This window comes from Tenebrio molitor, chromosome 3 (assembly GCF_963966145.1).
Source record: "Tenebrio molitor chromosome 3, icTenMoli1.1, whole genome shotgun sequence".
Classification (NCBI taxonomy): Eukaryota; Metazoa; Arthropoda; class Insecta; order Coleoptera; family Tenebrionidae; genus Tenebrio; species Tenebrio molitor.
The window spans coordinates 30882454-30909546 of NC_091048.1; the positions used below are offsets into that span (position 1 = coordinate 30882454).

Consider the following 27093-nt stretch of genomic DNA (forward strand, 5'->3'; position numbering starts at 1 on the left):
AAATCGAAATGTTGCTATTTTTTGTTCCAAACAGTGAATCATAAAAAGAACATTATTGTTGATTAATTGATCATAAAGTAAATACATCCAGCTCCGTGAATGAAACAAAATATACAGTGTGAACATAAAGTTTGGAACTAAATTCATAATAGCGTTATTAGTCGAGTCAAAGCGCAAAAATCGCTAAAACTTCTTAATCCTCAAGAACAGCTCCGATTTTGAAGATTTTTTTTTTGAAATGTGTGTTTTTATATATTATGTATTTGAAATCAGAAACATTTTGGTTGGGGCACATAAATATTTCTATTGTTTAAACAATAATTTTGCTATTTATGGAAAACATTCAGTTTTTCACGATATTTATTCCAAAGGGAATAATTCATTAAAAAAAAGTCAAGAAATTAAAGAGTAAATGTAGAACATTTAAAAATCAAGTGACCAAAATAAACAAGAGAGAAGTTTGTTCTAAATGCTCGAAATGGCTAAATAAGGTCTGAATATTCATTTGTCAAAACAGTTTGATAATAATAATGATAATAATATTGTTGTCTAAGAAAATCTCCAAAGACGATTTAGTGTTAACGTGTGGTGTGGCATTTTTGGAGATAGAATGGACTAGTGGGTCCCTTTTTTATTGATAGCAATCTCAATCAAACGAAATATCATATTATTTATTATCAAACGAAATAAGCAACGTTCTGGATGAGATACCATTAGCAGCATTGTATTTTTAAATCATTTAAATCATTTTGGTGAACGATGAATGGGTGCTAATGGAGCTATTCGATGGTCCGCTAGATCGCCACATTTGAATCCATTGGATTTTTTTATATTCATTCGAAACTTTCGAGACAATGTTTATTTGACCCCACCAGGTACCCAAAAAAAGTTAAGAAAAAGGATAGTGCGAGTATGGCAGGAAAAACCCCAAAATTTTTTACTGAATGCAAAGGTGAGCATTTCTAGAAGGTATCGACAATGTCTGCAACAGCATTGAGGAAATTTTGAGCAACTAGAATAGATTTTGTTTTGTTTACAAATTTGATTACTTGATTTTTGATTTTCAATTTTTTTCAATTAAAATACATTTTTTGTTTTTTCTTTTAATGTACGAATATTCAGAAGAATATTCTTTATAAGAACGAATAAAAAAAAATATATATGAGTGTAATTTGAAAATAAAGTTGGCTATCGTATGTCAAAAAAATAGATGTCGATAAAGATATCGAATAGGATAATAATGAACTGTTCTTCGAACTATTTCATTTCATGTGTCATTTATTCAAATCGGATAAAGAATGAGTAAGATACAGCGTCAAAGGTTTTTCGTCAGTCACCTGTATGTAATATTTTTGAATAATGTAAAACGGATGTTAACGATGTTAGCAAGTTTTTCTACATAATTGATGGTGGTATGATACTTCACAGATTAAAATATCAAGCAGCAAAAATAAAAATAGATTTGTTAATGTTCTTTGCAAAAAACTGACCGAAAATAATTTTCAGCGTAGTCAAGCAGAAAGTGATGCTGTATCTGTATCTGTTGTACAAGAGGATATTAATGTGTTAGTGTTATTAATGACTCTATCACCAGATGATAGAGATAGAAAATTGTACTATTTAAAACCACGAAGAAATAATGTCTTACTCAACGAAAACAAATTTAAACCAGTTTTTAAATATTAATAAGGAGAATTTTCGGAAACAATTATAAATAAAGACAACAGAAAGAGTGGAGTAATACGAGTAGTTTATGATCCATATAATAAACGATGAACCGTTCCTATACAAATATTCAGAGATCAGGTATTTTTCATTTTCTCTTCCTTCTTGTCGCGGGACGTTATAACGCACTGAGCACTGTTGCCAAATGGTCATCTCCGTGATTGCCAAGTCGCATGATACGAATTATGAAGTTCTCGTTTCGAAATGAAATGATAAAAATATTCGCTGGCTTTCCGACTAACAGAACTCGGAGGCTTAAAAAGTTCGTGGTGTGGGCAGTTAATGGCAAAAAGCTGACAACTTGCTAAATCGATTGATCATGTATAGGTGAACTTCCAAAAAAAAGAGTTCAAAAATTGTCGTGTGCAAAAGGGCGTTATTCAAAATTTTCGACTTACGTAGCGTGTTAGATAGCCGATGTTCAAATATTTTTTTGATGGAAACTTTGTAATATTCTCTGTAGCCGTTTGGTTGTAAAAAAATAAACAATTTTCAAAGAAACATTGCGTTTTATGGGAAAAGCAAAATTGAAATGGCTGTATCTTTGTTCGACGCTCACCAAAAATTCCTTAATTTTGCCGTATTTTCACGTTCCTCACTGCATTGCATGAGAACTAAGCCTCAAATCGAAAAAATGTATTCTTTAAGAACTAAAGACCGACATTCTCTGATTACGATGGTGTTTGCTATTATATTTTTTGACGAAATACAAGTCAAGTTATGATTAAAAACTAACGTAGCAACAAAATCTCTAAGCGATTAGAAATGCAAACAGAACAAAACAGAGAGGTGCGGGAGGGTAATCGAGGTTTGCGCTTATTAACCCGATAAGATTTTGTTGCAATTTTAGTTTTTTAATCATAACTTGATTAATATTCCCTCAAAATTATAATAATAAACACTATCGTAATCAGAGAATATCGGTCTTTAGTTTTTAAAGAATACATTTTTTCGATTTGGAGCTTAGTCTTCGAGCAATGAAGTGAGAAACGTAAAAACACGGCAAAATTAACGAATTTTTGGCGAGCCTCGAACAGAGATACAGGCATTTGAATTTTATTCTTTCCATAAGACGCAATACATTTTTGAAAATTGTTTATTTTTTTACAACCAAACGGCTACAGAAAATATTACAAAGTTTCTATCAAAAAAATACTCGAACACTGGCTATCCGATAAGCTAAGTAACTCGAAAATTTTGAGTAACGCCTTTTTGCACACGACAATTTTTGAACTTTTTTTTTTGGAAGTTCACCTATACCTGACCAATCGATTTAGCAAGGTGTTAGCTTTTTGCCATTAACTTCCGACACGATGAACTTTTTGAGCCTTCGAGTTCTCTGATGGTCGGACAGTCAGCGAATATTTTTGTCATTTCGTTGGCCACGAGGATTTTATAATTCGTATCATGCGACTTGGCAATCATGGAGCTGACTATCTGGCAACAGTGCGTTAAAATGCAGCACGAGAGCCCACCGCTCAACTCAGCTAAATGAAAAATATAATTGACTGGATAGTGGATAATATATTTGCACCATTGCCGGACGGTTTGATGGTTTTCAATATAAACATTTTTGAATGATGTTTTTATAAAACCTGACGTTGTCAACTTGTAATCATTGAAGGATATTTTTTTCAAACATCGTGTAATAGATTAGTATTACTTTTTTGGAGAAATAAAAAGAATAATTTAGCTGTGATGGCAAGCTCGAAATGGTTTAGTTGTTTTACACAGATAGACCAGCAACAATTCGTTTAGATTAGAACATAACATTTAAATATTTTTTTCAGTGTTTTACCCTTTTCTAGAAAATCAAGAGTAAAATTATGATGTTTACCATTCAAAAGACTGACCTTGAAAATTAGAATGCAACGGTAAAAAATTCAATGTTATTCCGTTGCATTAAGGAATATACATACTGGGTGCCCCAAAATTCGCGGAACAACTCAATGAGGCAATGTCAATTCATGTTAGAAAATAATGAGAAAAATAATTAAAAAATTCTATACCTCTTAGATTTGAAGATATGGGGGCCCAAAAGGTGCAGCTTTAATCTCATTTATTTTAAATAATAAAAAAGATTTTCACTCTTTGTCTTTTATTAGTCAGTGGCCTAATAATTTTGAACGATTGTGATCAGGTTTGCAATTATTTTGTTCATTATTTCCAGCCAGTGACGTAGCTAGACTTTTTCCTTAGGTGGGGCACTCTAAGGGCACCAAATATTTAACAGGGGCCCGCAAGAACTAATTACTGTTGCGGCCAAACAAAAGCGACCACTAAATTGACATTTTATGTCATCTTTATAAGTTTTGGTAATTCAGGCTATTAAAATGAAAGTTTCTCGGGTAACAAAACAAGAAACCCATACTTGTGGCACAAGATAACACTGATGGATGATGTCAATTTGAAAAAGAGTTTTTTATTACAATAGAAAAAATTGCTGCTCATTTTTTTTTGGCCGCAACAATACAATATGAGCATTTTTGGAGTTCCTATATAGTAAATTGTGAATCATACTATATCTGTGTCTGGTCAAGTATGTATGTACTGTCGCGAGCAAAAAATTCTGGTCGTCAATGTCATTTCAAAATTTGGTTAGAGTGTCACAAATTAAAAAAAAATCCCTGCCTGATTATGACCATGTCAACAAAGTGTCAAAAAAATGAGAAAAAAATGATAACTAGTGTCAAACAACAACAACAATGATGATAGGTTATGATATTTACGACCGTTTTACAATGGAGCATTTTCCATTGCGTCAAAGCATGATTTTGACGACCAGTTTTTTTTTGCTCGCGACAGTATATACAGTGTGCACCCGGATAGGTGAAACGACTCTTGTAAAAGATAAAAAATGTTTAAGTTTTAATTTTTTGAGGTTTAGCCCTGCTTTTTTAACATAACATATTTTTAACATAATTTTAGTCGAGTGCGCATCATACACTTCAATACGATACAAATATTAATTATATATGTAGTACCTATTTACTTACCATAAAAGTAGTCAATGAAGGATTATTCGACGATTTTCATGACAAGCGTCAAATTCATCCACTATTTTTGTTGTTTCTAAGCGTTTGACAGCCGCACGTTCAATATTAATAATTGCTAGGTGACCCAGTCTTTCATCCGTCATTCGGTTTCTTAAGTAAGTCTTTATACGTTTTAATGAGGAAAATGTTCGTTCACAAGCTGCGCTAGACACTGGTATTGTAACAACGATCACAGCAAGTTTTAAAGTTTCCGGGAACACTAAATCGTACTTAGTTAAAATATCTATGAAGTCCATAATATTAGCCACTTTCGTTTTAACTGTTTCTTCATATTTTTTAATAGTTGTAGGAAGTATCTTCAGTTCGCATTGTAAAATATCCATGTTACATCCATAATGTTCAGCCATTGGTTTCAAATGTTCAAAATTAAGAAAATTCGCATTTTGTGGATGCAAAACATCCATAGCACAAATTACTGATGAATTTTTTTTGAAACGTCTGTCCAATTCACTTAAAATTACGTCCACGACTGGATAAAATATTTCCACTTTAAAATGATCCTTATTTGTTTCAGTTGAAGATTCTAGACTTTTAATTTCTTCGGTAATAAAATAGGAAGCAAATTTTTTTGGTATTTTCTTTTCTCTTGTAATAGGTCGTATGTTTATATTATTGTCACTACATATTTTTTTAGTCTCAGAAAATAGTTAAAGGAATACCATTGAATTTGAATCGGTTCTCATATCGCTGAATGAGCTAACGATTGATTCAATCAGTATATTTGCCTCTGTTAAATTAAAAGTGACTTTTTGGAGAAAGTCGCTAACTTTTTTGAATATTGTTAAAATTTTTGAATACAAACACAAGTTAAAAACGAAATTAAAATCCATTTGATGTAAAAGTCCAATTGCTTCAGAGGCACGATCATCCCGATTCAAAATAATTTTATTAAGTAACACTAAAAGTTCTCCCAATACTGATTTTAATGATATGCAAGCAAAAACTTGCGCTGTCCACCTAACATGACAAATCCGTTTGAGTTCAATCACCTTTTTGTTCGGATTAAGGTCTTTTTGAATTTGCACAAATTTAGAATGCACTGCCGAACCCGAAATAAAGACGTACAAATTTTCTACCAAGCCAAAAAATGAGTTGCCACTCGGCAAATTTTTGCAAATGTCCACCACCACCAAATTTAATCTATGGTTATAGCAGTGTACGTATAATGCATTTTCCCCTTCATCTCGTAGTAGTTTTTGGACTCCATTCACTCTTCCACTCATAACATTGGCACCATCATACGTTTGTGCCACACATTTGTTGATATCTATTGAACACCTTGCTAGCAACTCTTTGATATATTCAAGAAGAGACTGTGCATTTAACTCCCGGGCTGGTCGAAAACCAATGAATCTTTCGTGAATTGCCCCTTCTAAATAATATCTAATTACGACAGATAACTGTTCAGTTTTGCTTATGTCTTTTGTTTCATCACAAATTACAGCAAAACATGAAACTTTTCTAATATCATCCCCAATTTGATCTAAAAGCATTTTAGATATAACAAATAGTAATTGATTTTGTATTAGCGGGCTTGTGTATCTCGCATTTTTATCAGCTTCGTCGGCCAGAAATTTTTTCTTCACAATTTCGTTATATTTTCCGAATAACGTCAAAAGTTCCAAAAAATTTCCTCTGTTGCTACTTTCTATTCCCTCCTTGTCTCCTCTTTGTGGTATGCATTGTAACGCTGTATAAATTAATATATCCACAATAATACCAAGGTAAGCTCTATTTTCTTTTACCAAATTTAAATGTGCCTCATTTACTTGAGCAGCAACAGACTGGACATTAGTATCTCGAATTTTTATTTCTTTAAATGAGGCCCATTTAATCATAGAATTTTTATGTTCATGCCTTACATTATGTAATTTTAGACCGGCGTTTTGGTCCATTGCTTTTTTCCAATTTTTGAAACCAACATTTATAAAAATTGTTTTATCAACCTCAACGTGAGTAGAAAAATGTCTGCATGCAAAACAAAAAACGGCATCGGCAGTTATACTGTATTCTACCCACGGAAATAAATTATACCAATTCTTATTAAATTGTCGCAATTTATTGGCAAACCTGGTTTTTGGATAAAATTGGCGGCCTGGCTGTTTGGGGCCATCCAGTACAAATTGCGATAAGTCTCCGGGTCCAGGTTTTGCAGGTGTTATTATTACACTTCTTTGCTGAGAAGAACTTCCTGATTGTGATCTTTCTGACATCCATTCCACAAATTGAGGTATTTCAGAATCTGATTCATCGTGTAATTCAATATCATCTTCCGTAGTAGAATCATCTGTATCGTCATAATCCTCGTCACTCACAGTATCACTTTCAACTACCCCGGCACTTGTATTTACTGTCACATGAGTCACACCACTACTTGTACTTGGCACTTCACTAGTGTCTTCTTTGGATTTTTTAGACGGAACAAAATAGTCCGCGATGCTACGTTTTTTTTTCCAACATTTTCAGTTACCAACGATCCCGTAACGCCGAATTGCAAAGACTGACTAAATGCTGAATGTGGACTGAATTTGAGATTAAGAAAAATAAAAGAAATCCCAAGTACCTAATGTAAAAAATACCATCTTATTTGGTTTCAAGTACCCACACTCGGCACTGAATTAATATCGCTTTCCTGAGAACTGCGACTCTCAGCACAACTTACGCTATTTGGAACTCCAATCTATGTAATTTGAACTGTCACAAATGCAATGTTTGGGTATGGGTATTTAACATTATTGTAAACACTGCATGTCTAAGCTATTTCGTGTGAGATAATTTTTTGTTTCGATTTCTCAAGAAACAATATACGAGTATGTATCTACCTACATAATTAAGAGAAATTATCTGACAATAATGTATTGGATTGGACCTAAAATTTGCAGGGGCACCCGGGGGGGCACAATTATTTTTGGGGGGGCCTGTGCCACCCCAGGCCCCCCCTTAGTTACGTGCCTGTTTCCAGCATTTCCAAGTAGTAATTTTATGTTCGTTTTACCTCAAATATTTCCAAGGATACAACAAAAATGAAATATTTGCAGACTATTGGGATGCATAGAATGTTTTTAAATGTTGCCACATTTAGTGTAACGAATAGGTTCATATCTTCTACAAAAAAGAAGATTGATTTTTTTAAACATTTTTACCGGATCTCTTAATGACTACTTAACAACGTACTACTACGTTGTTCCGCGAATTTTGGGGCACCCAGTATAGTCGATTGAATTTGTTTATTTCAAGAAAAATGAAATTCGTTTTTTCAGTTTTTTGGGTTTTTCTAAAAAATGAAGAAGGTTAAATTATGATGTTTATAGTCTCAAGGAAGCGTCTTGAAGAGTACAAAATTCTATGCCATAGCTTCTAAGGGGGATATGCAAAAAAACACTATCCCCCCACCTCTTTTTTTTCGACTGAGAAAAACTTTAAACCTCTGGATTCTTTTCGTCAAGGTGCTTCTTTAGAGCCGAAAAAATTATACCTTGCTCAATTTCGAGAAATTGCCAAAATTTAAAAAAAATAGAAATTTATTATACGAGTTTTATAAGACACTATTTTGTCGCACGCGTTTTTTAGAGCACGAGGAGCGCAGCGACGAGTGCTATAAACAAACAAGTGCGACAAAATGGCTTATAAAACGAGTATAATACAATATTTTTTCTATTTTGCCCCTTAAAATTTAAAAAAGTTTAAAACATAATGCTAGGAAAATTATATTTGGCAAATATAAGGGTTGGTAACGCTGGTAAATAGACGAATAATTGTAAGTTATGAATTTAAAGTGTCGTGAAGTGCAGTAATCACATAGCAACAACTCACTATGAGTCACTGCCAACATTAAAAATTTTAGTAAATGTTGCTGAAAGGCGTATCGAAAAGAACTTCTTCTCGAAACCCGTTTGAGTGTTATACTGACTGTGTTATAGGTGCAAAATAGAAAAAACATATTTTTGCACATAGGGCGATGATTCTTGCGACAGTGGACTATTTTCGCCGAGTTCCATTGGGCGATTCAACATTATTGTAAATAAATATGGCAACTATGTACGAAAATTTATGTGGCAACTGTAGGTGGGTATGACGTTTCATATGCGTGCATTTGATTTTTTTATTTTATTGCACGTTGACTTGAGAATTTTCAAAATTGCGCGACAATGAAATGTCAACTCTATTCTACCCACACAGTTGCCATAAGGGAATTTTGACATTGAGAATTGTTTAAAAAAAGGACTATAATGTAAATATTACAAACAATATAATTATATAATTGTTTTGGTAGGTCTTGGGGAACGGCCGAGCGCGGGGAAGAGAGGGGTGCGGGAGGGTGATCGACGTTTGCATTTCTAATCGCTTAGAGATTTTGTTGGTACGTTAGTTTTTTAATCATAACTTGATTAATATTCCCTCAGAATTATAATAATAAACACCATCGTAATCAGAGAATATCTGTCTTTAGATCTTAAAGAATATTTTTTTTCGATTTGAGGCTTAGTTTTCGAGCAATGGAGTGAGAAACGTGAAAACACGGCAAAATTATCGAATTTTTGGCAAGCGTCGAACAGAGATACAGCCATTTCAATTTTATTCTTTCCATAAGGCCCAATGCTTCTTTGAAAATTGTTTATTTTTTACAACCAAACGGCTACAGAAAATATTACAAAATTTCTACCAAAAAAATACTCGAACACCGGCTATCCGATAAGCTAAGTAACTCGAAAATTTTGAGTAACGCCCTTTTTCACACGACAATTTTTGAACTTTTTTTTTTGGAAGTTCACCTATACCTGACCAATCTATTTAGCAAGGTGTTAGCTTTTTGCCATTAACTATCCACACCACGAACTTTTCAAGCCTCCGAGTTCTGTTGGTCGGACGGTCAGCGAATATTTTTGTCATTTCATTTCGAAACGAGAAATTTACGATACGTAGCGTTGCAGATGTGGCAATCACGGAGGTGACCATTTGGCAACAGTGCGTTATAACGTCCCGCGACAAGAAGGAAGAGAAAATGAAAAATACCTGATCTCTGAATATTTGTATAGGAACGGTTCATCGTTTATTATATGGATCATAAACTACTCGTATTACTCCACTCTTTCTGTTGTCTTTATTTATAATTGTTTCCGAAAATTCTCTTTATTGATATTTAAAAACTGGTTTAAATTTGTTTTCGTTGAGTAAGACATTATTTATCTAATATATAATTTTCTCTGCTTGGATAAATAATTTGAGAATCCCATATTTTTGTTATTTGCACCTGCCTTTGAGGACGTCGTAAAGAGGGCCCAAATCTGCTCCAAATATCTTTATCAAACAATACGTCCGTAGACGCAGATATGTCAACGTCAGGCCTTATTATCGCAAATGAAACGTTCACGACGCCTACATTTACAATAAGGTTTTAATATCGGTATACGACGACGAGGCGACGGAGAGGCAGCATTTACAGAAATATTCATTATATAACGAAGAAAATTCGCCGATTTCAACAACGACCGAGGAATAGTTTTCAAGTGAATTTGCGAACGGGTGAGAACGTCTAGAAGCAATTAAATCGAAAACCCTTCGAGTTGTGATTATTGATGTGAGGAGGATTTGTCCCATTGATTTTTCCAAGTGACGACAGGGCAGAGTCGTCTGCGACACGAAATCCACCGTATTTATGTCAAAAATTAAACGAGATACTCACTTTAACGAATCTAGTTGATGCCCAATTAGAACGAGAGTTCTTCTAATTTAATAATCCTCACGCGTCTTAATTAGTATTTTCAACTTGCACGATTCTCGCTCTCCTTTTAGCTCTCAGATAAATAATTTAATTTTCTACGGTTAATTATAACCTATATGTAAATTAAACCTTGATATAAATTTTTAATGAGACACCCGGGAGTTTCTCGAGATGGTTTGTTAGGATGCGCAAAAATTGGGCTGAACCTATTTACTTTACGAATTATAGCGACAATTTCTCGTTCCAGGTTGGAAATTAAGGTATTAAACGTGTTTGTTGGCCATTTAAGTACACCGACTCGCTCCAAAAACAGGATTTTGTTTATTCTAGGAGTTAACCTGCATTAGTGCCGTCCCAAACTGGGATTATTATGAAATACTACCAGATAACTTACAGCGTTACACCTTCAGATTTATTGGATTAATCGTCGAATAGAGAGGTCACATTAAACTTATTTATCTGAAAGTTTGCCCGGCGCCGCCACCAAAAAGCCGTAAAAAAGTAATTTACCCGAAAATTTCAGCAATGCTATCCATTAATGATAACTACATGTTTGTCATTACAACCGCATAAGCAGGTATCCTTATCAGAAGTGCCAAAGTTTTTAAGTGTCAAAGTTTATTTCTTAATCAACGGATTTGATACAGACAAAATAACTCAAATGTTTACGACAGCTCAACTACGGTTAATTAGTTTACAATGTCAGCCACATATAAAGATGCTCAAAACAAAAAGAATTTGGACCTTGCTCTGTCTAGCAAACCTTATTCATGTTTTTATTTTGTTTATTTTTTAATTATGTGAAACGACAACATGGATTAGGGTATTTTCATTTTAATATAAGATCACTTTACTGTAAATTTTAATATTTCGTTAATTTTAAAATTCTTAAATTACTTTTTTGTTGTTGTTCGAGAAACAGTCCAAGAGAGTGCAGCTTTGTGTCGTTTTAAACTTATTTAAAAATCACACCGATCGATGGATTAAAATTTGCGTGTCTCCAATCCGAGTCGAAACAGTAAAAAATGCGGTGATTAGAGAATGTAGGCAGTGCGTCAGCATTCCGAAACGTATAAATAACATGAATATTTATTACAACGATCCGTGGCGTAAGTCCACCAATCCTCCACACAACGTAATGCCCATTATCGTGCCATGAAGCGATTTAATACGGAATTTGATGGCGATCCCAAAAATAAAATTTGCGGTGACGATTGCTCCGAAAATCAGCTTATCCTTCAGAATTTCAAAAATAAAGTCGTTTGTGTGTTTTCGCCTTACCAATTTAAACTTAATTTCAAAGAAATATTGTCGACTTGCACGAATTACTGACGCCTAATTAAATTTTCATTTTTGCCGACGAGGGGGAAACAACGGACAAGGTGGTGACGGCAGCTTTGTTTTAAGTACTAGGTCTTTAACGCATCTGCATTACATTGATAATTAAGTAAGCCGCACAACATACGATAATGCTATTCCATTACGCCGTGATAATTTAATTAAGGAGGAGAACCTTGATACCAAGTCTTGTGTTTTATACAACGTGTCTCAGAAATAAGTACATTAATTTTAACTGGTAATAGAACTCGTTAATAGCAACAATACGAGTATACAGGGTGATTTAGGAGGAATAATGAGCCCGGCGGAATAGCAAATGCAACCCACAATACATTGCAACAAAAAGCCGGACATCGAAGCGGTAAATGTCCGGGTTTTTCTCCTGATGAATTGCGGGTTGCATTTTCTATTCCGCCGGGCTCATTATTCCTCGTAAATCACCCTGTATTTAAATATATTTTTTTCCTAAACCTTATAGTTATCCAATTAAAATTATTGAAAGAGTTGGCACAAATTTCGTTACCCGCCTATGGGGATTACTTGCTTCGCCGTTGCCGATAAGCGAAGAACAAAAAACAAATGCAAGAAAACTTTCACTTGTTTCTTGCGAACTTAAGTTCAGCGGCTAATTGCTGCGCCCGTTGCTGTAACCTATAATGATAAGGGTGGAAGAGAAAAAAGAGAGTCATATGGTAGATATTAAATGAAAACAATATACCCAAATAATGACAAAATTTCTCCTAAAATTAGTGTATTAATCCGTAAAAATTCAAATGAAGTAATTAGATAAACTAGCATTCTTCTGTTATTGCAAATTGTTGTGACAGCATTTTCCACCCGTTTTCTTAAAACTTCAATTGTGTCAATTGGGATCGAATGTACCAAGTCCTTCATGTACCCCCATAAGAAGTAGCACGGAAATTCTCTAGACTCGCGGAGCACCCCGACGCTTCACCACACACTAACACACTATCTACAGTGTGGAATAAAATGATTTACATCTAGTTACCTTTGGAATTTTTGCACATGTAAATTTTCTTGTACAGCTATTAGTTCTGTCAATAAATGTCATCAATCGAATTGACAATTGTTACAATTTACTAAAAGGTTATTTTCGTGAGAGACCGGGTTATTTATTGTTGACCGGAGCGGTTAAATGAACCAACGGATTGGTATGAGTTAATGCGAAAACGTACCGGTTATTAGAAATTTAGGTTATGGGATGGGTTAGCGTCAAAGTCAAAGCTTCAAGTCAAAAGCATGGACGGTGCACGGGGTTGTTTTTTTTAAATATTTTTATTTGACGGTAATCTGAAAGAAGTTATTAAATACATGATTTTATGTCGTAAATCACAGAGAAACTTCATTAAGCTGTTTATTAAAGAAAGAGTAGTTCATGTTTGACAACATATTGACATAAGCTTGTGGATAAACGACTACACGGAATTAACATTTTATCAACTATTCAGACTAAAGAAAGAAACATTTCAAAGCCTACTCAGGGTGCTACTAGAACATGATGAACAGCAGTTAATCAAAAAAATGTACAGAGGAGGAAATTATCCAGTGCAACCTGAGAAATCTTTATTGGTGTTCCTCTGGTACTTATCTAAACAGGATACTTTGCTTGCAATAGCCGATCGTTTTGATTTGGTTTTGGTACCTTCAACAATTATGCAAATAGTCAACGTTTTTTTATACATTTTGAACAGCTTAAAAAATCACTACATTTTTTGGCCAAAAACGATGGTATTTCCATCAGCTGTATCCATTGTTAGTTAAATGAATACAGAGCACCTATACGATATAATAATGCCTAATTCCACAAACTTCACTTGTACTCTTCCCTAAACAATCAATTTACAGGTTAGGTGTTTAGGTGGTTGTGCCGGGAAAGCGTTTTTAAAAAAGGATGGAAACATACCGTGATCACTTCAACAGATCGTGACCTGTTGAACTGAAATTATAACCAGGTTAATATCAATGACGTATTTGATGACGTCACTGCAGATACCGCTCTATCACAAAAATACACTGGTTTCAGATACCGAAAAACCATTGGATACCTGGTCTCTCACGAAAATAACCTAAATATTGAATTAACAAACGTTGGTGGCCACTTTCAACACTAGCTGTGACTTGCTTTTGTTAGCTCCTTTTTAATTTCAATTTCAACTTTGCATTCATATCATCCCTTCGCAATAAATCACATTTGGAATTTGGATATATATTTTGAGGTTAGGCTTTCTTTTTTTCGTAGAGCGGCATTTCGTATTTTTACAAGGGTAATGCAAAGGTAACTAGATGTAAATCATTTTATTCCATACTGTATGTTGTTCACGTTGAGTTGACAATTTCAAGGTCAAATAATTTTATTTTTTGGCTCTGTCATTATGTTTTGTAAATAGTGACATGCAGGTACAGTAAATTCGTTTTAATAAACAATTGTCAAAATGTTGTCAAGTTGGTAGACTTGCCAAAATGTCAAACCTAGGTATTTCATAAATCAATCTTGGTATCTCTCATCTCTGAGTGTCAGCCAAATTTCATCTATTTGACATGCGCAGGACTTGTTTAAATATAAAAGCATAAAATTCAAAATTGGTGAAGAATTTAAAGTTGAAGAATGGCTTCACGTAAAAGAGGTACAGGTCAGTCGCTTCTTCAACGTGACAAGATGGCAGTAGTTCGATACTGCAAAGAATTGGATACGGAAAAACCATGAATGTTGATGAAAGAAATTTGCGAGAAAGCTGCTCATATTTTTGATGTAACCTATTTCCTAGTTTTTTCACTTTTCTCATATTAAACTAGTTTTTGTCTTTTATCTTTTAATCCACATTTAATTTAACCGTTCACATTTCCCGATTTATTGGATTTCAAGTAAATATTCTGGACAAACCTTCACTTCTTCTTGCTAAGTTTGCAGACCCAACTCACTCACTTTTCAGAATCATTAAACATCACGAAACATTGCTTTTGATGTGCAAGGTCTTAACACATATCATTTTTCTGTAGGTACTTTCGTACCGGTCGCTGGATATGACATTATTATTGTGATTTGTGTAATTGCGATAGAAAAACGTCAAAGTGCAACATATACATAACCTCAATAAAAATCTAGTGTAAAAACCATTATACATCTGGTTCATAAAACAATATTCTGGGGAATCTGGGATGGTACAGTCCGGTCTTTTAAAAATTTTTGACATTGACAATTGTTTATTAAAACGAATGGACTTTAAACACCGTTCACGTTGAATTAAGCATTGCTAAATCGCATTATGTTGGTTAGCTGCATGTCACTATTTACAAAACATAATTACAGAGCTAAAAAATTAAATAATTTGACCTTGAAATGTTCAGCTCAACGTGAACAAGGTTTACTCGAAAATAAAGTCGTCATTTTCACAAAATTTTAGCTTAAATCACAGGATCAACACGTAAACATCTGCCTTGTGGAGTCGGACAAAACTAACTAAAAACTACACCTCGGCCGCAGAGCGGAAAAACGGTATTCTAAAAACACAATGTTTTGCTTTGATTTCACAAAAAGTATTATTTCACGGTCACTGTCATTGGGTCAAATAACTAGAAAATGCGAGTAAATAGACAGCTCGTTAATTTATGGGTGGGAAAAATTCTGAAATAAAAATTGTATTTCGAAAAAATGATACCTACATAAAAATTTTGTTGTTCTTGACGAGAACTGTCACTGGTTAAAATTAATGTACTTATTTCTGAGACACGTTGTATATTGCTGTTGAATTGGGTGTTTCTTAACAGAACATTTTGTATTCAGGTTTATCGAGCTATGTACTAACACCAACAATAAGGTTGGCGTATTTTTAAAGTAAATCGATTAAATCAACAAAAGTGTGAATTGATGATGGCCGCAACATCGAACATTTGTACATTTCTAATGTACTCGTAATGTGTTTACATTAAAAAATCTACAGCTCCGGTCTTATTATACCGTCAGGTAGCTACGTACTGTTTTGAAATGCACGACAAGCTTTATTTCATGTCAAGTTTATGTCGTATTTGTTCTAAATGATGGAAAATGAGGTTCGTGTTTGTTCCGGAACCCAAAAATGACATTATTGATACCGAGAGATGTGTACGGCGTTTTTCAAGAAAATTTCTGCTCCGTTCAAGAAAGAGATTTACAGTTTGTGTTATGGTCATAAATATTAAAACAGATGATGAAAATCTCGAATAATGCCGAGTTTACTTTGCGTTTAATAACGTGCCAGCTTTAACGAAATAATTCCGTCGTCGCGCTCTTCGTCAATACTTCCACCCTAAGTCGATTGTTTTTGTTTCAGCGGATTTATGGAAAATATGGGCCCCCACATCTAATTACTGAATCACAGTTGTTCCCAGCTACTTTTTGAGATATTCACGCGTTTTACTTGGCCCTAACCGAGAATAAGGTGAAACATGCCGATAGATAGCTTATCAATCATACCGGCATGTGGTTTTGACGTTTCAGATTAAATAGCTGTGATATATTTGAATTTGGTATTGAGATACAATCTCGTTCAGGTCTTGTCCTCATCTGATCGTTCTTATTTTAAAAAGTGAAGCTGTCGGAGATTTAACCCGTGTCACCTTAGTTGCCCCTCCAATAAATATCGAGGGATAGCCTCGAGATGACAAATTTCATTGGTGCTACGGCTGATATTAAACGTATTTTATGGCGAAGGATCTCGAAGGAAAATCGATAATTAAAAGTGTGACGAGGGCCGAGTTTCAAAGTGCATCCTGAAAATCATTCATCAACTGCAATTAGTAATCCGAAACGAAAATTGCCCCTTCATTCTCTCCGAGATGAATAAAAATTATTTCGGAATACCCATTTTGTTTGCGCAATTAAGCAAATTAAAACCGCTACTTGAGAAGTTTACATCTTAAAACGGTATCGAGTGCGGAAGCTTTAAAATGTTGAACCATCATCATCGTAATAAGTAATTATTATTATCGAGATGGTCTGTCACAAGTTCCCTGTCTTATTTGAGGTTGAAGCGAAAAAAAATAATTAGATTAATCTTTGTTCTTTAAATGGAAAATTCAAACATTTTGTGTGATTATCGCACTGTAAGATTTCATTTAAAATTCAAAATCGACGTAAAACTTAATTTTTAAACGCAAATGTAAATTAGTCATTTCCTACAAAGTGTCCCTGGGCGATTCAAAAAATAATTTCGTTTTATAAAGAAATGTAAATCTTTTACGTTGATTACGTAACAATATGGCGATATCTCTTAAAATTTCTTTGCAAATGTTTTCGGTTCTCTCATCGAAATATGTTCTCATCCAGAAAGATGAAATGATGCATTAAGGTCGAACGGCAAAGATCTTCGACGGCAATAAAGACGTCGTGCTTTTTGCAATCTCTAAATTGAATGAGTTGATTTTGTTGCAGGTGATCATCAATGAAACCGATTTGGAAAATGAGATTCCGGAAAATCAGGACGCGGTCACGATGATGTCGATATTGATAGTTGGTAAGTTGCGTCGCAATTTTTTCGATGTAGTCCAGTCGGAGAGAAAAATATGGAAGAGTGAAAGTTAATGGACACATAATTAAAATGTTAAGCCTGAAACTGGCAATCTATATGGTAATTTTTAATATGAAACTCATGATACAAAACAAATAGCTTCGGGAAACGTGCAAATAGTGTCAACAGAGCTTTTATTAACTGGTGGGTCGGCGAACACTTTATTAAATAAGCGCCAAATTGGGAATGCTGAATCAAATCGTCGACAAAGTGCTCGTGTCATTCACGAACGGAAATGAAATTAAACATTCATTATTATCAAACAATAATTTGTTTCGTCTTTGCTGTTTGTATTTTATGGCGAGCATTAAATACAATATTAGTATGTAGTAACAATAAAGAGGTGACTGTAATTGAGTCGATTGGAAGGTAAACTTTTATTTGCAGGTACGTTCTTGTCGCTGCTGATCTTCTTGTCCGTGGCTGGGAACATCCTGGTCTGCGTGGCCATTTACACAGACCGCGGCCTCCGACGGATAGGTAACCTGTTCTTGGCTTCCTTGGCCATCGCCGACTTGTTTGTGGCGTCGTTGGTGATGACCTTCGCCGGTGTAAACGACATTCTAGGCTATTGGATTTTCGGTGCCCAATTTTGCGACACTTGGGTGGCCTTCGACGTGATGTGTTCGACAGCCAGCATATTAAACCTGTGCGCCATATCACTAGATAGATACATTCACATTAAAGATCCCCTGAGGTAAACACAAGCAGGAGTTTGTTGTCTCTGTTTCTCTATATATGTGGCATGCATGCAAATTTATTTATTATGTTCGCGCTCCGCGTTCTCATTGTGACGAAAAATTTTCGGGCCAAAGAGAAAACCCATTATGCGGAGAAATGGAAGCGAGATTTATGTTTATATTCAATATAAACATACACAAAGGGATGCACACTTTGGATATTGAGATGCGAGCCGGTGCCGGTGGTGGGAATGTATCACATTAAAATCGACGCTGGATTCACGCATGACCCGGTTCTCATCTTCAAGAGCCGAACTTGAAATGGACACGAATTTTAAGCTCTCGCAAATATTTTAACTTTTTTTTTTTGAAGTTTTGTTTTAAAATTGTCTCTTTGAGGTAGTTTTGCTGAAAACGTTACCGTTTTATTTGGATGGCAGGACAAAAGAAAACATTTGTAATTTTACCGTGGGCATTGTTAACCTGTTGGATAGAAAAAAACTTTTTCCAGTACATTTACTCGAGTTTAAATCGCTGCGATTGTTATTCAAATGACCCAGAGGTCTGCACTTCTCCTAGGATATTGTGGTTGTCACGCCGAGAGGTGCTTATAAAGTAGGTACTGCACACACCTGCTCTCTCCGTTAATTAAGTTTAGAAATTTTGCATTTGCGTTTTGTGCTTTCGACGCAAAAACGAATAATCACAAATACGTTTGCACAACGCTGCAACAAGTTTTTTTTTAATAAAAAAGATTACTGATTAGGTACACCGTTCCGAGCGAATACCCGGCGCATCCACCACAACTCATCGTTTTCCAAGTAATCCCTCTAATGAAAATTCTTCCTGCAATAATATGTATTATAATGCTTATTGATTTTTCGTCACTTATTTACGGACGAGTTTACTCGATAAATTCAAGGGCGTGTGGTAAAAACAAAGATAAAATCGAGACCCTGATCCAGGTATAGGGTCCATTCAACGTTAACTTCTTGTAAAGCAACTTCATTCACTATTTCACTCAACCACAAACTTTGATAACTACCATTATGTCTAGAATTGAATTGATGTACGTTTTCAGACGAAACAACAGTCGGAGTTCAAGAACCTGAGACTCAATTAATTGCTATAATTTAATCAAGGTTTCACGCATTCAACTCAAAATGAAATATTTATTTATTAGCAAAGTTTCATAATTTACATTGAATAACATTTCCAGCATAAATGATTATTTCGTAACTTGGTTAAAACACTGAAGATCTTTCAAATTCAGTGATTTTATTAAGACAACAATGAGAAATTATTCATAAATAAAGTAGATAATTTCAGTTTGTTGTTGGCATGGTCGGTATCTCGTTGAAGTAGTAACGCGCATGCTAATTAATTAAACAGTTGCCGATGAATTTGGCTACTGCATGCCTTGTCGATGCATCGGAAACGTCCGAGCGACGTAAAAGGCAAAATGTTTGATTGCAGGTATGGAAGGTGGGTGACAAGACGAGTGGCTTTAGGAACAATAGCAACAATATGGCTTCTGGCGGCGCTCATATCTTTCGTTCCCATTTCGCTGGGCCTCCACCGGCCCCCTCAACCTCTCGTGTACAATGCCGGCGGCCAAAACTATCCGACATGCGCACTCGATCTCACTCCTACTTACGCGGTGGTCTCGAGCTGCATCTCGTTCTACGTTCCTTGCATCGTCATGATCGGTAAGGGCCAATTCTAGCGGAGACGACACCTAGTCCGACCCTGTCTCTTTCAGGCATCTACTGTCGCCTCTACTGCTACGCTCAGAAGCACGTCAAGAACATCAGAGCCATCACTCGACCCATCGACTTGCCCGAGAATACCAATACGAAGAAGAGCATCAAACAGAAGAACAAGGCGCTCCACATCCACCTCCACAACCATCACAGTTCACCGTACCACGTGAGCGACCACAAGGCCGCCGTCACCGTCGGCATCATCATGGGTGTCTTCCTGATCTGTTGGGTGCCGTTCTTTTGTATAAATATAGTGGCCGCGTTCTGCAAAACTTGCATCCCCGACATCACATTTAAGATTCTCACCTGGCTGGGCTACTCCAACTCTGCTTTCAATCCGATCATTTACTCCATTTTCAACACTGAATTTCGGGAAGCTTTCAAACGAATTTTAACAGCGCACTACCCTGACTGGTGTAAATGCGGATATCAGTCCGTCTCTCTGAACACTAACGATAAATTTGTCACCGATTACGGTACCAAGACGGTCATCGTGAACGCGAGGAGGAACGGCTCTTTCGGAGAGTTTTCCAGCGAGCATCTTAGCACCGAATCGATCCACCACACCCGCGTCAATTCGGCCGAAAGGGATTTCTTCGGGGAAGGCGTCAGTGCCATTTGACAAGACTGTGATAATCTTCAAGATACGATGGTTTAACACGGCTTGTAGATGACTCTATTCTTCTTAAAATGGCTGTGGTTTACTAATTTAATACGTAAGCATAGACTTTTATGTAGTGAATACCACACTATTCGTTTAATGTGTCATCTACATGGCTTAATGACGAACGATCTTCATTTTCTAGTCATAAATCAATGTGATCGAGCCATATCAGTCTTCTTCGAGTAGCAATACTTCAATACGGTTGTGATATGTTTAACTAGTCTCCAAACAGTTGTGGCACTATTTGGTATTCTTCTCGTGGTTCAGTTGATACACTGGAAAGAATTCCGGTCTTAATCGAATTTTCATCGAGTTTCATTAAAGTCGGAATTTATTCCAGATTGAGGCAATATGTCGCCCGATTTGACTGCACCATAACTGTTCGGACCCCAATATAAACTTATGAGACAGGGTTTAATTTAAATAAAACAACATGACAATGTCAAACGATTTATTCGAATCGTTGAGTAGCATATCTCTATAAAAATGTGTAGAACATTGTAAATACCTAAAACTCGATGTAAACTTTCTATCCTGAAATCTATTGTATAGAAGAAAATGGATGTTTTATACCCTCTATTGATGTTAATAATTGTTACTGTATATAATAAATACATTTAAAAACAACTAAATAAACTAAATCACAATCGATCATTTAGCTTCTTACTCTTTTCTTTTCGTCATCCTTCAGCAAAATTCGCTTGAACAACACCGACTTATCACCTGATAACTCTTTTCCGATAAAGTTGGAATTGTCCCAAGATAATTGCTTAGAGTCGCTGAAGTGACGTCGCTCTCTCGGCACGTTGATTTTATTTAATAAATTACTAGATATATTTGGAATAATGGGTTGCAATAAAATACCGCACACCCTCAAAGTTTCCAGAGTTAAATGCAAGACAGAATCCAATTCTCTCCATTTGGACGGTTGTTTTTTCAATTCCCAGGGTTTTAAAGTTTCGAAGAACAAATTCGCCTGATGAAGGGTCGCTATTAGCCTGTCCACCGCCTTATAAAAGTTAAAGTTGGAATAATGGCCCATACAAATATCTAAAAGATACATAAACTGAAACTCTTTTAAATGAAAAATTATACCTGCTCTCGTTGGCGCATTTTGCGTTTACTACGCGAGACAGGTGTCGTGTTTCCAACGTCGGAATTGTTTTATTACCTCTAAAGTTTAGCATTCGACCCTTCGTTTACACCGAAAGAGTTATCACTATTAATCACTCACCTGGAAGCGTACTGACGTCTTCTATTAATTTCTTCGTCACGTCCATCGAAGCTACATCCCGGAAGGTGGATCTTTCGATTTCGGGAAATATCTGATTAGGATTTAAGGCAGTTCCGCAGCACCGACTCAATAAATTACCCAAAGTATCGGCCAATTCCGCATTCAAGATGCGGATCACTTTGCTGTCGCTGTAATCTCGGAGAAAAAACACAAGAGATAAAAAGGATACTTCCGTATATCATCCGTAAAGTCATAAAGTACTGAAACCGTATATAAATCCACTTACTGCCGTCACTGTGTGCGACACCTTCTCGCAGTAAAAAGTATCGGAGACCGTCGGCTGTATATATTTCACTCCTTTGGACCGGGGAAACGACGTTGTTTTTAGACTTGGACATTTTTTCGCCATCGACTGTCCAGTGCGAATGACATAATATGGATGTGGGAGGCTCCAGATCAGCCGCCATCAAGAAAGCCGGCCAGTAAATAGCGTGGAACCTAAGAATTTACATAATCGCATCATGTTTTATTAATTTGGTGTACCTAAGTGTAACGTTTAAATTTCAGTCTTGCTGGAAATTTGCAAGAATAATTTTTTTCGCTGTACCCTGCATGACCACAAACTCAATAATTTATTTTATCTTATGTGACACGGTCATATTCATAAACTTTTTTTTTTCTTCGTTTTTTATTACTGATGCGTAATCACTAATCAGTAGGTAATCATCGTATAAGGCTGGTGTTTTTGGATATTTTAGTAAAAATTCGAGGCAGCCGTTAAACTGAACCTGTTCGTTTAATTTTTATACTATGGTATCGTAACGATGAATTGCAAAATTGGTGAAAGAAAAATAACTAAAGACGTTATCACAAAAGACAAATCAGCGTCATGTCGCTTTGGACTATTTTGTGATGTTGATAAATAGACACTAAAAAACTTACGGCATTGTGTTTAACATTTTACATACGATAAAACGTTGTATTCAACATTCTCACCGTTCAACCAAAATACGATTGACTTAATTTCTACTCATGAACAATTTAAAATAAATCATTTTTTCTTTGATTCGTTTGTCCAGGAGTTTACTTAATTACATAAGTTGATAATTCAATATTCAATTAAGTGAACACCGACAAATTAAATATTAGTGATTACATTGTCGAAGTAGTTTCGCGTTTAAAAATGTCAGCAATTATTGTAAATTTCATTAAGCAACGTGCGCGCCACATTCAATTCTAAATTTTCTTAACTACAATTTGTGCAGCATACTAATTTTTTGAAAGTGTTCATTCAATTTAAAAAAGACACTCTCATATTACATCCAACGCAATCGTTGAGTTTTTTTCGTATTACAATTTTAATTTCCATCTCATTTTCTTCGCCAATTTCGCTTTTCCACGACCGTTTGTGACAGTAATTGCACTCACTTGAGGATGTCCTTGCCGATGACTTGCACGTTCGGTGGCCAGATTTGCCCGAAACTGGAAAGATTTTCCTTCGAGTATCCTGCAGCGGTTAAATAGTTGACGAGGGCGTCCAGCCACACGTAAACCGTTTGAGTTTCGTCATCCGGTACTTGTATGCCCCAATGCACCCGAGATGAAGGCCTCGATATTGAAATGTCCGGTAAAGGACCGTCACTCACCATATCCAACAAGATCCTTTGGAACTTTGCCGGTTTTACCGCATTCTCTGGAACACAATCGAAATTTGTGCCCGCCAACTTCAACTCCGAATCAATTATGCCTGTTTTCTGCTCTTAGTTCATAAACTAATTAAGGCCTGGACCCGAAAAATGCTTGTTCATGACGTTTAAAACATCACAAAAGAGCTGGTACCAGGAAAATTCAGAATGACTTCGTAATTACAACGGGGTAATAATCTAACAATGTGCCATTAGCCTGCGGGATGCCCACCCTTATGGAGTGATCAATAAAATGCAATGCGGGACAGGATAGCTTTATAGAAAAAAAAAAAAAATTGTGGCGCATTGTTTTCGCCTTGTTTTTGTGACAACGCGTATAATGTAAAAAAAAAATGGTGCACAGCCATTTACAATACGAAAAACAGTTTCACGTCGATTCTCTTGTACAAAAGGACGGCATTTTCGTTGCAATTGTCAGACTCACCCTTCCTACTGATCCAATATTTAAGATCGTCTTGTAAAGATCGAAGCGGAAACATATAGTTGAGTTCCTCAATCCATTCAACTGGATGACCGCTTTCGCCGGAAATAATTGTTTTACGACCATCCGGCTCGATTTTTTCTTTTAACTGTGACTCTGTGATAAAAGTTTCGTCCGAAATACAATACCACCCCCCGTATTTCGCAGAATATATTTTCCCATTCTTTTTTAAAACATTCTGCAACAATTATTATAAGCGGTTTTTCAACATAAAAAATTAAAAATCAACACACCCAAAATTTATGTACTGACTTTTGATGATCTTCGTCAGTTGTTCGAATAAAATCACTATAATCAATACTAAATTGTTCGGTTAATGTTCTGTATCGTGTTGATACTTTCGTGCAGTAATCGGAAAGATTTGATTTGTTTTTAAATGCAGCTTGTTGAATTTTTGAACCGTGTTCGTCAGTACCTGTTGAAAATTTAAATTTTCCCGCCGGATTAAGCATACATTGCCATCTATATATTGCGTCCGCAATTACCGAACTGTACAAGTGTCCAATGTGGGGATCTGGAATATAGTTTTATTTTTTAAAGTCAAGTATATAATCCATTTTTACAAGTTAAATATAAAACTCTCGGAAGACAAATCTTGACTGAACTTTTACGTATAGATTATGTTGTCGTACCTGCATTTACATAATAAATCGGAGTTGTTACAAAAAATGATGACGAAGACTGAGAAATACTACGTTTTATTAAATGTAGGACTTTGAGAGACATGTCCTGACATTAAAATAGAATTTAACTAACTTCACGCACAAACATTTCTAACCTCAATGTGCAAACCGTACACGACAGTATAAACACTGTAAACTATAAATTCTGGTTTGAATCTGAACTAACTCATTTTCAATGAGTGTTTCGAAATTATCGATTTGTACTACGAAAGTTGATAAGCAATCATGAATGCAATTTTTTAACGTTTTAATAATCTCGAGGCGACAGCTGATCTAAGACGAAAGCTTATCGAAGTCGGCAGCCGAGAGAAATGTGTCAAAAGTTACGAGTGTTGCGTTTTAATCAACTTGAGTATTACAACAGATTATTTCGGAAGCACGAATGTAATCGGTAAAATTATTTCATGAACAGTCGTTTAATTAAAGTACTTTAAAATGGTTGCAAGTTGCTCGTCAGAAGTTGACGATTCATGTTGACATTTGATATAAAAGTAAAAAACGTGACACTATAGTATTCACAGTTGCATTGAAAATTGACATATGAAAAAGGACAAAAAAAATTATCGAAAAACTTTCAACATTAGTCGTTAGTCATTTCATTACCAATGTTAAAAATTTTTTTTGTTCGACACTGTCAGAATTTGAAAATTTTCTCCTATGTGAACGGATTTTGATAAATGTCACCACTTGTCAAAACAAAACGTCAAGCTAATTTTAAAGATTTTAAGCGATTTGCAGCCTTTAAGGGGCTCGTCGAACAAAAAAAACGTTGTATTCAACTCGTTCGTGTGTCAATTGGGCTTTTAAAACGCTCGTTTCACTCGCGTTTTAAACTGGCCCACTCGTGCCAAAAAAACCCAATTTACACAAGAACTACTATTAATTTAGGTCCACAGCACCGACACCGATGCGCTTTTTCTTATGAAACACGTTTTATTGTAAAATGAACTTTACAAAATGTAGTTACCTTGAAATGAAGTTTATGAAATAAATATTACAATGAAAAAATGTATGAGTTTAAACTGTTTCATACTATGTATACTGTGAGATAAGATAGTCTTTGTTTTTTTTTACAATTAAACTCTTAATATTTCTAAACACTTGTTGTAGCAGATGGCGATCCAATCGGGTTGCGTCGCGCCCCATTGTATTTGATTCACTTCGCCTTCGGCCGCCGTGTAAGCCAAAATTGGATCCTCGATGGCTCTTGGCATCTGTTGAATGTCCCAAATCAAAGCTTGGTGGTCATCTCCAGCGGTACAAATGTGGCAACTGGAATGCGGTGCCCAAGCGATTCCATTGACGCACGCGCGATGATTATTTAGTCTAGCTACAGGGGTGCAAGGAACTCTCACATCTAATATAATGACTTCGCAAGCATCCATTGCGATGGTCGCTAAATAATTGGGATCTTGTTTGTTCCAAGCCAGACGTAAAAGCGGTGTGTGGGCTGGATCTTCATAAATTATCGTGGAGTGTTCCAGATGTCTTAGATCAAACATCCTGACTGAACCATCCGCCCCAACTGATGCGAACATATCGCGACCTCCTCCGGCTCGTGAGAAAGCGATGTCATATACTTCTTTGTCATGTGCAATGAGTTGTGTTTTGACGTGACCCGATACCAGATTTACGCGTCCAATAATTTGACCGGTTTCTAAACCCCAGATTGTACAGGTGGTGTCTATAGATGAGGTTCCCACTAAGTTGGGATCAACTTCATTCCAGTCAAAACTAGTTAGGGGAGCGCAAAAATCAGAATTCTTGTTGTTGTTCAAAACGCATTCTAAGCGCGTGTCAGGTTCACCAGCTCTCCAAACGCGTAAATAATCCCCACTATAAACAATATAAACAAAATTATTCCATTATCGCAATTTACATATAAATATACAACCTGGTAGACAATAGATCAGGGTAAACACCTTTGCTATCTGGTATCCACATTATTTTAGTTGTCGGATAAGGATGATCAAAAGTACTTTTAGGCGAGAATTCACTACTGTCCTCGTCTAATGACACGATTTGTACTTTATTGTTATATTCCTCAACAAAACTACCGAGAGCTAGACGAAACCGTTTGTCAGGTCGTACTGACCAATTCATACTGAACAATGGCCATGGCGCTATATATTTGTAAATTTCTTTTCTTTTACCAGCAGGCACTACGCCGGAATGAGCCATTTCTACAAGACTGCTTTTGTAGTTTGAACTTGTCTTAGCTAAACTCAACATTGGCTTACCTCATATAGTACGAGATAAGTTAATTGTTATAATTCTTATAATTAAAATGAACAATAGGTTAACAACGGCCTTTGTACCCGAAATAGGTTTTTGTGTTTACATGTAATATTTATTTATCGAGGACAACGCACTTGTCAATGTTATTATTGAAGTGTTTGAGTTTGACCAGAGAGTTTGACAGCACACAGCACAGCACACAATTTGACAGTATGACAGGTCCTAGAATTGAATTCTCG

At 35.6% G+C, this 27093-nt stretch overlaps 3 protein-coding genes across 5 annotated transcripts in view; 1 reads left to right on the plus strand and 2 right to left on the minus strand.

The window, feature by feature from the left end:
- LOC138126170 (dopamine receptor 1-like) overlaps positions 1–21196 on the plus strand; it is a 48013-nt gene extending 26817 nt beyond the window's left edge. The window contains exons 3-6 of the mRNA XM_069041858.1: positions 17270–17351; positions 17793–18102; positions 19562–19794; positions 19848–21196. Coding sequence (XP_068897959.1) covers positions 17270–17351; positions 17793–18102; positions 19562–19794; positions 19848–20470 — 1248 coding nt within the window. The 3' untranslated portion in view covers positions 20471–21196. The remainder of the gene's footprint in view (positions 1–17269; positions 17352–17792; positions 18103–19561; positions 19795–19847) is intronic.
- MetRS-m (Methionyl-tRNA synthetase, mitochondrial) lies at positions 20950–25048 on the minus strand. The gene is made up of 7 exons (XM_069041851.1): positions 24566–25048; positions 24167–24447; positions 23877–24111; positions 23175–23439; positions 22033–22244; positions 21747–21941; positions 20950–21562 (listed from the first exon to the last, which is right to left on the minus strand). The coding sequence occupies exons 1-7, from the start codon at positions 24657–24659 to the stop codon at positions 21168–21170; spliced, it is 1677 nt and encodes a 558-aa protein (XP_068897952.1). The 5' UTR covers positions 24660–25048; the 3' UTR covers positions 20950–21167.
- A 481-nt stretch (positions 25049–25529) lies between these two features.
- wap (DDB1 and CUL4 associated factor wap) lies at positions 25530–27084 on the minus strand. 3 transcript variants are annotated; one of them, XM_069041863.1, is made up of 3 exons: positions 26857–27084; positions 26511–26799; positions 25530–26452 (listed from the first exon to the last, which is right to left on the minus strand). In XM_069041863.1, exons 2-3 carry the CDS (start codon positions 26795–26797, stop codon positions 25693–25695), a joined length of 1047 nt encoding a protein of 348 aa, XP_068897964.1. In that variant the 5' UTR covers positions 26798–26799; positions 26857–27084; the 3' UTR covers positions 25530–25692. The 3 variants fall into 3 exon arrangements, with proteins under 3 accessions (XP_068897964.1, XP_068897963.1, XP_068897962.1); XM_069041862.1 differs by having other exon boundaries at positions 26511–26807; XM_069041861.1 differs by having other exon boundaries at positions 26511–27084.
- Positions 27085–27093: the final 9 nt, after the last annotated feature.